Source organism: Miscanthus floridulus, chromosome 9 (assembly GCF_019320115.1).
Source record: "Miscanthus floridulus cultivar M001 chromosome 9, ASM1932011v1, whole genome shotgun sequence".
In the NCBI taxonomy this organism is placed as follows: Eukaryota; Viridiplantae; Streptophyta; class Magnoliopsida; order Poales; family Poaceae; genus Miscanthus; species Miscanthus floridulus.
This window is the reverse complement of record NC_089588.1, coordinates 52179449-52192492: the sequence shown is the minus strand read 5'-3', so window position 1 is coordinate 52192492 and position 13044 is coordinate 52179449. Positions and strand designations below refer to the sequence as shown.

Sequence of the window (13044 nt, the reverse complement as noted above, 5' to 3'; positions counted from 1 at the left end):
GTAGGGCAACAGAAAAGGCCTTGCGATACACTTTTTGGGTCTGACTGGTCTGTACCTTCTTCTAAGGTGGTCTATACTTTGGAGCAGGTGGGCAGAACTGAGGTCTCACAGCAATAGGAGCTTTTGATTGAGATGCACCTGCTTCATAAGCTCTCTTATGACTCTTAGATGCTGAATAGATGTTGTTCTGATTCTCTTGAGTTAAAGCATCACTAACAAACTCATTGAAAGTGACACACTTGCTGTTAGCTAGAGTCTTCATCAGCTTCGGACTAAGCCCTAGCAATCTTCTTTGCATCAGTGTCAACAAACTCTATGGCATACCTTAACAGATTGTTAAAGGCATGCAGATACTCAGTTAGGCTCTTGGTACCCTATGTTAGCCTCATGAATTCTATATGTTTCATGCTCATAAGACTCGGGGGAATATAATGTCCCCTAAATGCAGCCTTAAACTGGTTCCAGGTAATTTGAGCATCCTCAGGCAAAGTGGATCGATGATGACTTCACTAAATGCCTGCAGGCCCTTGCAGCTGGTGTGATGCGTATTATGCCTTCAGGTGCTCTAGGACCCTGAAGAGATGGAACTTCTGTTCAATTGTATTCAGCCATTCATATGCCTGTAATGGCACCTTTGCTTGCTTAAAGATAGGTGGCTTGGTGTCAAGAAAGTCCTTAAAATTGTTGAACTAGTTAGGTTTAGGTCCTTGGTATTGGTCCCTTCCTCGTCAATGGCCATTATTCTGTGCAAGACCGCGCAACACTTCTCCCATGGAGCGTTGGGTTTCCATGAGCTGGGCCATCATCTCTGCTGGCGTGGGATGCGGTGGTGGTGGGAGGTCCCCATTGTTATTGCCATGGGAACCACTACCACCTGCATCATCTCCACAAGTTCCCCTACGGGTGCGCGTCATCTGCAGAATTACAACCACAAGTAATTATTGATGATGTCAAAAAAATTGTAGAGGAATGATATAATTATGCCAAACTGAATTTACTGGAGAGAATTTACATTCATACAATAAAACAGAGGCATAATAATCCATTTCCACAACACAACATCACCAATTATATTACTTAGAGATCACGCAATGCATTCCCATACATGCTAAATACTTGCCATCACACAAACTAGACATTTATTAAGGTTCAACAATGACATAGATTAAACATGCAAGGTTCCAAGATTGCATCAAAGGAGTACAACATGAGATCGAAACCTAAATTATGTGTTCATTACATAAAGGATCGAAGATAGAGAGCTAGCACATTTGGCTAGATACTATAGCTAAGCTACTCCTCGGGGTGGTCGCTATCGATGTCGGACATATCATCACCATGGTCATCCTCAAAAGGCTCGACCTCTTCCTCAAGCTCATCCTTGGTGTCTGTCGGGGACCAATACTAGGGTACCCAAGGAGGAGGGGATAATGGTCATTATATGTTAATCCATCCAGGCAGTCAAGGATGCGACTACGGCTCTAACTAACTCGGAGGCCACGGGCTCCGCCTCGCCCAACCCCAAGGTCATGCGATCCACCTCGCCCGACCTCTAGGGGTGGGCTCCGCCTTGCCTTACACTGAAGCCATGGGCTCTGCCTCGCCTGACCTCTAAGGGTAGGCTCCGCCTCGCCAGACCTCTAAGGGTAGGCTCCGCCTCGCCAGACCTCTATGGGCGAGATCCACCTCGCCCAACCCCAAAGGTCGTGCGATCCGCCTCACCTGACCTTTGGGATGGGCTATGCCTCACCCAACACCGAGGTCACAGGCTCCATCTCGCCTGACCTCCAAGGGCAGGCTCTGCCTCACCCAACCCCAAGGTCGTGCGATCCGCCTTGCTCGACCTCTAGGGACAGGCTCCACCTCAACTGACACTGAGGCCATGGGCTCCACCTCACCTGACCCCTGAGGGTGGGCTCCACCTTGCCCAACATCTGAGGGTTGGCTCCACCTCGCTCGACATCTGAGGGCTAGCTTCATGTCACCTGATCCCTTAGGCATGACTCCTAATGGAAGCTCACACCGCCACCAACCACTATGGGCTAGAAAGTACAACCTGATAAGGACATGAGCTCCATGCATATGACCATGCTTGGAGATAGAGGAAGAGGAGATCATTGAGGTTGTCCTAACTAAGAAGGAGGCCCGAAGCTCATCCGGTTCGAGTCACCAAGGTGGAGGCTCAAATCAAATTCAAGCCCATCTCGGGTTCTAGGACCAGTCTATCATAAAACTAGTCACACGGGCGCGTACGGGCTCCGTTTTTGACGATCCACATATGGATGGAAAGATAATTAGATAAGGAAGCCAATTCAAGTGGTCTCACATCAAAATCCCTTCAGAATCAAAAGGAATAGTCGAAACAAATCAGCATCTAGAATCTACTAGGGTGCTGCGACACCGTCTTTTTGTCCGTTGGACCGTGTATCGTGTTTGGGCCCATTACGTGGCGTGTCCAGGGGGTGACATCCAAGACTCTATAATTAGCAGCCGTCGCTCCCCTTAGGGTTTGGGTTTTGTTTAGTTCTTGATTTCCTTATGAAACAGACGTCGTTTTGCTGCAACTGTGCCGCCAAGGCCGCTTGATATGAACTAGGGCCCTAGTTCTTGATCTTGTTCGCCTGTGGCGATTAGTCCTTTCGAATAAAGACTTGAATTCCTTCTTGTTATCATAAGCCTCATATTTATTTGCAATTTCAGATTACGTTCAACCCGTTCTTGCTTGTGTTCTTGATTCGCTTGCAGGAAAGCCTTCACGGCGGAGTCAATCACGTTCGCGTGGTTGATAACCAATGGAGCAGTGGTGTAATGGTTGCGGGGGTCTGAATCAGTCTTGGTTCGAAGCCTAGATCATGAACGTCGAGTCTCCACCAATCGAAGCTATCATACCTTTCAGAAGATCGGGCCTTGTCTACATCAAGTGGTATCAGAGACCTTGTTGCCCGTTAGATATACTTTTATTTTCCCTTTTAGATTGTTACTATTTTTGTTTTACCTATAGTCCACAAAAAGCCAAAAAAATATACACGGCCACATATTCCATATCCTACAACCCCTTTATGCCTTGCAATATTTTTTAATTTTAGTTTGCTTTATTAAACGGTCATCCCTCGCGTGTCGTGTTCATCGTGTCTAGGTCTCCTTGGTGTTCCATGGTACACTAGTTCTATTATGCTATACGAGCAACAATTTAGAGCATAAACATATTGTAGATCGGTTTTTATTGTTGGAGGTGCCATCATTTTTCTTTCCAAGAATATATTGTGCCTCAATCAAAATAGTAAAGAGCATAGCAGTTTAGGCATGATCTGTGGCCGAATATCCTTGTTTATTTATTTCTGGCCAATCAACACAGGAAAGAATTATTTCCCTTTTGATTTTCACATGACCTTTCTTTGCCTTGAAGGAGTCCCTTATGGTCACGTTGATAGTAGCACACCACGTACAGATTATGTGCTTATATTTGCCATCTGCTACACTCTAATATTTGTGGAAGATATCTTAGTGCGTTGAAGCTAGAAGATTTGTTATCTGGTGATCACTTTTCCAGTCGTGTATCATTCAGTTCTATTTCTTGTTCCTTATGGCACATTATTTGAGATTAAAAAAAAGGAAAAGGCAAAACATGCAAAAAAAGCCACACAAAAAAAGGCAAAGAGGTGCAAAAAAATGAAGAAAAACAAAAGAGCCACACCAAAAAAGAAAGAAAAAAAGAGTGAAAAAATTCAGAAGTGCTTGCATCCTGTTTAGTCCTTGTGCTGAGATATTGTTGCTTGTTGAACTAGGTCCAGGACGAGTCTAGGTTGGCGACATATACTAGCTTGAGACTACTTTTCAATCTTGCAATTTTTTAATTAAATTATTGCTATTCCTTGCTACTATATTATGCCTGTCCAAGGTCCACTTTCTTCTAACCAAGTACAGGTTCGCCTTGCAACTGTTACACTCAAGCTACAATGGTATCACAGTTACCGATCGATTGCACCGCCTGTTGCTTTGGTAAGAACACTTGTAAGACCATGGTAAGATGCTTAAGAGTGTGTGACTTTACTCCTTGACTACATCCTATAGTAGCTGATAGGAAAATACATACTTCTGTGTTTTCTTGTTTGATGCTAACAATGACAGGTTACAACACGTACCGATATGAGACATCAATGATGTATGAGCCATGTACTATTGCTGCTACACCTCCTCCCGTAGGTCAATCTATTCTTTCTTTTCCACCTACTTTTGATGGTATTGATGCTAATGAGTACATTGAGTGGGAAACTAAAATAGATAATATTTTTGCATAAAGTTATATGTGCGAACAGAGGAAAATTAAAAATGCAACTAGTGTTTTAAGACAATCTGCATCAACTTGGTGGGAGTCTTTAAGTTTTTCAGATAAACCTCACACATGGAATGATATGAAAGATCTTATGAGAGAAAATTTTGATAATCCATCTCTTGTAATTAATTCAAATGATAAGGTGCATCAACTAGATCAATATCTTGTTATTCCTCCTGCTATGCCTAACCTTTTGCAGGACAATGTACAAAAGAGCGAGGATGACGTGATAGAAAATGAGATGCTCACAGCCTCATGTGCAAATTTAGAACCATCAACTATTACTCCTACTGAATGTGAGAGCAAAGGTAATGCCCATGATGCTAAACTCATGGAAGGTGAGAGTTCTCTTAATGTGCTGAATTTTTCCACCAATCATGCTATGATAGAGCAAATTTTAGTGGAGCCTTCGCTTGATTTACCTTTGTCACAAGATGATTTGCTTGATGTTCCTTGTGATGAAGATGACTTGCATGATGATATTTATGTTATACCCATGCAATTATTGAAGAATGATCATGCTATATATGTGCTGAAATCGAACACTTGTGCTAAAAATAGACTTGTTATTCATAATGCTAGTGAATTTGATGAGCTGAAATTGTTGTCTTCTTTACATACTTTGGGTTACATTAAATTTGATGTTTGTGTAACCTAGATTGTTTGGAGGAGAGCCTTTTTAGATATGCTGATTTGTCTTGGTTTTCTAAACACACATATCATGTTATTGGCAAATATAACAACAAAGGATAATATATGATACGTCGAGTATACGTTCGTAGTAATATGAATTCTTCTTTTGTTGTACAAGATTATGATCGTTTAGAGGGCAGCCATAATAATACAAACATTTTCTCATGTTCCTCAAAGAAACAATCCAAGAAGGGGACCATTGTTGGTTGCTATCTATGTCTGTTGGACCATCTATTCCTGCATTATCTTTGGTTAGTTCTAATCTTTTGTAGGATAGTATTGACATACATCGTGTGTATTCGCATCATGGAGTCCACATGCTGGCTGAAATTTTTATGCGAGATAACACGCTAGAAACTTGGAAACATGGTCATGTTCCTTCTCACAATTATTTTAGTTCCCTTTGTCTTCTCAACCCCATTCTCCTTTGTGTTTGTAGGATTAGTTTCAAGCACAATCGACGCCGATGATAGCTTTTCATCAAGAAAGGGAGGATGATAAGGACATGAGCTCCATTCATATGACCATGCTTGGAGATAGAGGCCGAGGAGATCAGTGAGGTTATCCTAACCGAGAAGGAGGCCCAAAGCTCATCCGGTTCGAGTAACCAAGGTGGAGGCCCAAATCAAGTTCGAGCCCATCTCGGGTTCTAGGACTAGTCTGTCATAAAACTAGTCACACAGGCGCGTATGGGCTCCGTTTTCAATGATCCACATATGGATGGAAAGCTAATTAGATAAGGAAGCCAATGGAAGTGGTCTCACATCAAAAGCCCTTCGGAATCAACGGGAATCATTGAAAAAAGTTAGCATCCAGAATCTTCCAGGGTGCTGCGACACTGTCTTTTGGTCCGTTGGACCGTGTATCGTGTTTGGGCCCATTAGGGGGCGCATCCAGGGGGTGACATCCAAGACTCTATAATTAGTAGCCATCGCTCTCTTTAGGGTTTGGGTTTTGTTTAGTTCTTGATTTCCTCGTGAAACAGACGTCGTTTTGCTGCAACTGTGCCGCCAAGGCCGCTTGCTGTGAACTAGGGCCCCAGTTCTTGATCTTGTTCGCCTATGGCGATTAGTCCATTCAAATAAAGACTTGAACTCCTTCTCGTTATCATAAGCCTCATATTTATTTGCAATTTCAAATTGCGTTCAACCCATTCTTGCTTGTGTTCTCGATTCGCTTGCAGGAAAGCCTTCTCGGCGAGGTCAATCGCGTTCGCATGGTAGATAACCAATGGAGCAGTGGTGTAACGGTTGCAGGGGTCTGAATCTGTCTTGGTTCAACGCCTAGATCATGAATGTCAAGTCTCCACCAATTGACGCTATCATACCTTTTGGAAGATCAGGCCTTGTCTACATCACAACCCAAGGTCAAACTTCTAGCATGGTGAAGGGAGTGGTCATGTCTCAACACGACCTATCCCCATGACATGTCATTCTAGGGAACTCACATCACCCACAGTGACGGACATGTGGTCACTATGCTGCCTACTCCCTATACGGCCGCTGATCAGCAGGCTGGTTCACCGTGCCACCCGCTGGGGTGGAGTGGGACGTTACGACCCGCTGACAACACCAGGGCATGGCATCATCAACAGACAGGCGCCCGGCGTGGAGCTATCCCTATCACCACCTACCATGTTAGCAGGGCTAGCACAAAGGAAAAGAAAGGCCTAGTGACCCCGAAGGACTTCCTCTTCCTCTTGTTCTCCTCTTTTCTCCTGTTGTAACTCATGCTTTCCCTTGGCCTATAAAAGGGAAAGCAGGGCATCCCATTAAGGGACACGAGAGCTTATCGCACCATATCAGATCAGAACCATTAGCATCGAACCTCGAACACATAGCTGAGCAGCGACTGAGCTCTCAGTACCCATTCATTCTTTCCACCAGAGACTTGGGACTATCCCTCTCTCGATCATTTGTAAGCCCTACTATGAACTTTTTAGTGCTAGTAACATGAGCAGCAGCAATGAACTAGATGTAGGGACATTCTGCCCAAACCAGTATAAACCTCGTGTCCTCTTAGCACACCATCTAAGCCAGATGCGCAATATTAGAAATTTACTCGTTGGTGTTTACTCAAAACACCGATAGTTAGCGCGCCAAGTAGGGGCCTTTTGTGCATCTCAACATCAACACTAGGCCTCAGATGGCTAGTCATGACATCACCTGGGTCTCGGGGGCGCACGTGCATTTTGGGGACTTGGACTTCATCATCACGACAGAGGGAGAGCTGATGCGGGCATCGGTCTTCATTCAGCCTCTCCACTCCACTGGCCTTGACATGATCACCGAGGCGCTTGAGGAGCTCCGGCTACATGCATCGAAGGCCCATAACCCCAGGAGCAGCTATCTCCTTAGCTTCGACTACAGAAGGCTAGAGCGCCAGCTCGATGACTTCTTGGGAACCGACCGTCCTGGGAGGACCTATGCCACCTCACCTTCTCGTTCACCAATGTCATGGCATAGCTCGTAGGGGGAGAACCCCTCTCCCCAGAATACCTCATCCAAAGTGCCCGATAGTGCTCCCATTTGGTCTGCACAATGCCATAGAGACCGTTGGACACTTTGTGGTGCCACGCATGCCTCCATCCCCCGCGAATGACAAGTTTATGGGGGTGACCGAATACATCACCGAGTCTTTCCATGACCTCCTCGTGGGAGAAATAGAGTCGCCCTCCACCTCTGACTCTAGCAGGGGAAGCCATCACCCCTCTTGTGAATGTTTCATGGTAGGTACCCCTGACGAACACATCGAAACATCCATGAGGAGGAGGCTACCCCGACAAACGACCTCGATGATGAGGTCAAGGGAGATGCAGGAGCCCCACCTTGCTTGTGGGTGGAGCAGCTGAAGACCTAGCATCGAGAGCTCAATGAAGCATGACTCCAACTTGAGCAGTAACGCATGGAGCTCGATCAAGAGATTGAGCACCATGGAGACGGTGGGCGCGTGTGCACCATGGCCCGCGATGTGAACCAGAGGATCATCACGGATGATGAAGCCCTCCCACACTTTGCCCAGGCGAGCCAGAACATCGCTGCTGTGGCGCCTTGCTCCATGGGCTTCTAGGGCCCATGATGCTCGAGGATCGTTGGGCCCACCACGAGATTTGCACGCTGCTCGAGCGTGCGGCTATGCAGCAGGGCGGGAGCTAGCTGTCTTAGCGATGTGAGCTGAACGCTAGCTAGTGCACTCCCTCAAAGTGACCCGACAAAGACACATCAGTCCACCAGGCGCCGCAGGGTAGCAGACCACGCATCACGGTTCCAGTGCATGACCGTCTCGGCCACAACCGTGACGCGCACGACACCCTCGATAGGGTGGGCTCTACGACAGCGGTGAGGACCAAAACCCAAGCCCTGGCTTGCCGAGACCTTAGACCTTTGACAGACATATCCTTAATGTTGCCTTCCTACCAAGGTACCGACCACCAACCAATATCCCAAAATACTCTAGGGAAACAAATCCCGGACTATGGCTCAAGGATTATCGGCCTGCCTGCCAAACCAATAGGGCGAATAATGATGATTTCATTATCCACATCCTTCCATTGTTCCTAGCCAATTTGGCACAAACTTTGTTGGAACACCTTATGTCCAACAGAATCCAAAGTTGGGTGGACCTGAAAGAGATCTTCGTCGGGAACTTCCAGGGCACGTACAAGCATCTTAAAAACCCCTGGGATCTCAAAAACTACCGACAAAAGGCTGGAGAGACCCTTCGTGAGTACATCTGGTGCTTCTCCCGGTAGTGCAACAAGCTGCCTAACGTCGCTGATGCCGACATTATAGGAGCTTTCCTATCTGGGACCACCTGCGGGTCCTTTGTTCACAAGCTAGGACGCAAGGGCCTGTGAACCACCAAGGAACTCCTCGACATCACCAATAGCCAAGCCTTGGGTGAGGAGGCAGTCGAAGTGATCTTTGACGGCCTCAAAGGCAAGGCGAAGCCGGACGAGGACACCGGCGAGGGCGCCTCTAACTGTCCTAGCAATAAGAACAAGTAGCGACATGAGGGTTCACTCGTGGCCATCGCCGATCGTAGGGAGGGTTGGAAGCCCACGGAGGTCACCTCGAACCACTTCGAGAAGCTGCTCAAGGGGCTATGCCCAAACCATGCCTTCCCCATCAAGCATCTATACAAGGACTACGGTCTCATGAAGCGGTTCTTATCTGGATCCTGCAATTGGGGGGAGCATGGGAAGGACCCCAACCTGACCATGGACGATGGCAAGGGGAAAGATGGTGGCTTTTTGATGCCGGATGGCTGCCTAATGATCTTTGGAGGGTAGGCAGCCTTCGACTCCAAACGTCATCAGAAGCTTGCTCGCCATGAGGTCTATACGGCCAAGCCAGCCACGCCTACTTTCCTCCAATGGTTGGAAGCCGCCATAACCTTTGATTGACCGACCACCCATAGACCATCCCATAGCCGGGGAGATATTCGCTTGTGGTCGACCCAATCATCGGCATGAAGTGGCTCTCCAAGGTACTGATGGATGGAGGCAGCGGCCTTAACATCATGTACGCTGAGACCCTCGATGCCATGGGCATCGATCGATCATGCATCTGTTCGGCCGGAGCACCTTTCCATGGCATCGTACCTAGAAAGTAGGCTATGCCACTTGGGCAGATCAATCTGCCCATTAGCTTTGGGGATCCATCCAATTATAGGATGGAGACTCTTACCTTCAAGGCGGTGGGATTCCATGGAACCTACCATGCCATCTTGGGACATCCATGCTACATGAAGTTTATGGCCATCCCTAACTACACCTACCTAAAGCTAAAGATGTCGGGCCTAGGCGGGGTCATCATCGTCACCACCTCCTTCCAGCATGCCTACAAGTGTGAGGTTGAGTGCTGCAATCACGCCACGGCAATCGTCACCTCCAAGGAGCTTGCGGCCATCAGGAAGGAGGTCATCAAAGAAGCACCTGAGCCCAAGTGGTCGACTGGGTCTTTCAAGCTAGTGGAGGGCGCTAAGGAGGTCCTCATAGACCCAAGCGGCTCCAAGAGCAAGGTGGTGCACATTGGCATTGCACTTTCCTCTAAATAGGAAAGCGTGCTCGTTGACTTCCTTCGCGCCAACAAAGACATCTTTGCGTGGAAGCCCTCGAACATGCCAGGCATTCCGAGGGAAGTCGCCGAGCACACCTTGAAGATCAAGCCAGGCTCCAAGCCGGTGAAACAACACTTGCATCACTTCAACAAGGGAAAGCTTAGGGCCATCGGCGAGGAGATCGCAAAGCTTTTGGTGGCCGGGTTCATTAAGGAAGTGTACCACCCCGAGTGGTTAGCAAATCCTATTCTTATACAAAAAAAGAGTGGGAAATGGAGGATGTGTGTTGACTATATGGGTCTCAACAAAGCATGGCCAAAGGATCCATTCCCTTTGCCATGGATAGACTAAGTAGTTGACTCCACCTCAGGGTGCAAAACCCTTTGCTTCCTTGATGCATACTCTGGGTACCCCATTCGGATTGTTCTACTACATCACAATGCCGTTCGGTCTAAAGAATGCTGGGGCTACATACCAGCATTATATGCTCAAGTGTTTTGGTGACCTCATTGGGTGAACCATAGAGGCCTACATAGACGACATCGTGGTCAAGTCCAAACAGGCTGACCAGGTCATAGCTGACCTTGAGCAAACCTTTGCCAAACTTCGAGTGAACAACATTAAGCTCAATCCCGAGAAGTGTGTTTTTGGGGTCCCGAGGGGTATGCTGCTGGGTTTTATCATCTCCGATCATGGCATCAAGGCCAACCCAGTGAATATCTTGGCCATCAAAAGGATGGGCTTGATTCAGAACATAAAGGGGTACAGCGAGTTACAGGGTGCCTCACCACACTCAGCCGCTTTATCTCATGCCTCAGTGAACGAGGTCTCCCCCTTTATCAGCTTCTAAAGAAGGCCGACCGCTTTGAATGGATGCCCGAGGCCTAGGAGGTGCTTGACATGGTCAAGCAGCTCCTAATGAAGGCCCCGATCTTGGTCCCTCCGACCGATGGAGAACCGCTTTTGCTCTACATTGTGGCCACCACGCAAGTGGTCAGCGCTACCCTGGTATTGGAGTGAGAAGAATAGGGCCACGACCTCAAAGTACAGCATCCCTTGTACTACATTAGCGAGGTCCTATCCGATTCCAAGACCCACTACCCCCAAATCCATAAGCTCCTATACGCCGTCCTCATCGCCAAGAGGAAGCTGCGCCACTACTTCAAGTCACATCCGGTGACGGTCGTGACATCCTTTCCCCTTTGTGAGGTGGTCCAGAACTAGGATGCCATAGGAAGAATCATGAAGTGGGTACTTGAGCTGATGGGTCAGTGCATTTTGTATGCCTCCCGGATGGCCATCAAATCCAAAGTGCTGGTAGATTTTGTTGCAGAGTGGACTGAGGTCCAAATGCCGCCAGTAGTCATTGACTAGGAGTACTGGACGATGTACTTCGATAGATCACTGATGAAGAAAGGTGCCGGTGTAGGGCTGGTCTTTGTTTTGCCCCTTGGGTACACATGAGGTACATGGTTCACATCCATTTACCCTCCTCCAACAATGTGGCCGAATATGAGGCGCTCATCAATGGCCTATGCATCACCATTGAGCTCGGTATCCGACGCCTCAATGTCCGGGGTGACTGCCAGCTAGTCATCGGCCAAGTCATGAAGGAGTCAAGCTGCCACAACACCAAGATGGCTGTATACTACCGAGAAGTCTGCCAGCTAGAGGACAAGTTCAATGGCCTCGAGCTCAATCACATCCCAAGGCATCTTAATGAGGCAACCAACATGCTGGTGAAGGTGGCATTTGGTCGAGAGCCGGTGCTGATAGGCGTCTTCGCTAGTGATCCGCATGAACCCTTGGTCCGCTATGAGGAGCCAGAACAAGCCGGTGACAGGCCCCCTACCCTAGGCTCAGGGACTGACCAACCATCGACTCCATCTGACCCCAAAGTCATGGAGCTCGATGAGGATCCAGCGATAGAGTCTGACCCTCTAGTCGACTGGAAGATGCCTTACCTCGACTACCTCCTTCATGAGGCGCTGCTGATGGACAAGACAGAAGCTTGGCGGCTCACACATCATGTAAAGTCCTTCATCCTTATTGAGGGTGAACTCTACAAGTGCAGCCACATTGGGATCCTACAGCGTTGCATCCCTATCGAGCAGGGGAAGCGGTTGTTGAGCGACATCCACGGTGGGGTTTGAGGTCACCATGCCGCGCCGCCGACCCTCATCGGAAATGCCTTCCGATAGGTCTTCTACTGGCCGACCGCAGTAGCCAATGTTGAACAGATTGTACGCACCTATGAAGGGTTGCAGTACTACAATCGGCAGACCCACCTACCGGCCTAAGCGCTCTAGACGATCCCCATCATGTGGCTGTTCATGGTCTGGGGGCTCGATCTAGTTGGACCCATCAAAAGAGTGCTTGGGGGCTATACCCACTTGCTTGTCACCGTAGACAAGTTTACAAAGTGGATAGAGGCTCGACCGATCTCTACAATCAAGTCTGAGCAAGCCGTGATGTTCTTCCTCGACATTGTCCATCGCTTTGGGGTTTCAAACTCCATCATCACGGACAACAGCACGCAATTCACTAGAAAGAAGTTCCTCCAATTCTATGAAGAATACCACATCCATGTCGATTGGACCGCCGTAGCGCACCCCCGCATGAACGGGTAGGTTGAGCGCCCAAACGACATGGGCCTACAAGACCTCAAGCCTAGGATCTTCAACCGGTTGAACAAGTTTGGCACACGATGGGTCGCCGAACTTCCCATGGAGCTCTAGAGCCTGACAACCCCTAGCCAGGCCACCGGCTACACGCCGTTCTTCATGGTCTACGGTTCTAAGGCCGCCCTCCCGACTGACCTTGACTATGGAGCGCTAAGGGTCAGGGCATACGATGAACAAGGGGCTGAGGCATCTCTTGAGGATGCCATGGTCTAGCTAGATGAAGCGCACAATGTTGCCCTCCTCCACTCGGGCAAGTACCAGCAAGTGTTGTGC

At 48.1% G+C, this 13044-nt stretch overlaps 2 protein-coding genes across 2 annotated transcripts; both read left to right on the top strand.

Annotated features, from left to right (window-relative positions):
- Positions 1-9643: 9643 nt before the first annotated feature.
- LOC136479893 (uncharacterized) lies at positions 9644-10084 on the top strand. Its single transcript, XM_066477610.1, has one exon. The coding sequence runs from the start codon at positions 9644-9646 to the stop codon at positions 10082-10084; it is 441 nt and encodes a 146-aa protein (XP_066333707.1).
- Positions 10085-11556: 1472 nt separating this feature from the next.
- Positions 11557-12240, top strand: LOC136479892 (uncharacterized). Its single transcript, XM_066477609.1, has one exon. The coding sequence runs from the start codon at positions 11557-11559 to the stop codon at positions 12238-12240; it is 684 nt and encodes a 227-aa protein (XP_066333706.1).
- Positions 12241-13044: the final 804 nt, after the last annotated feature.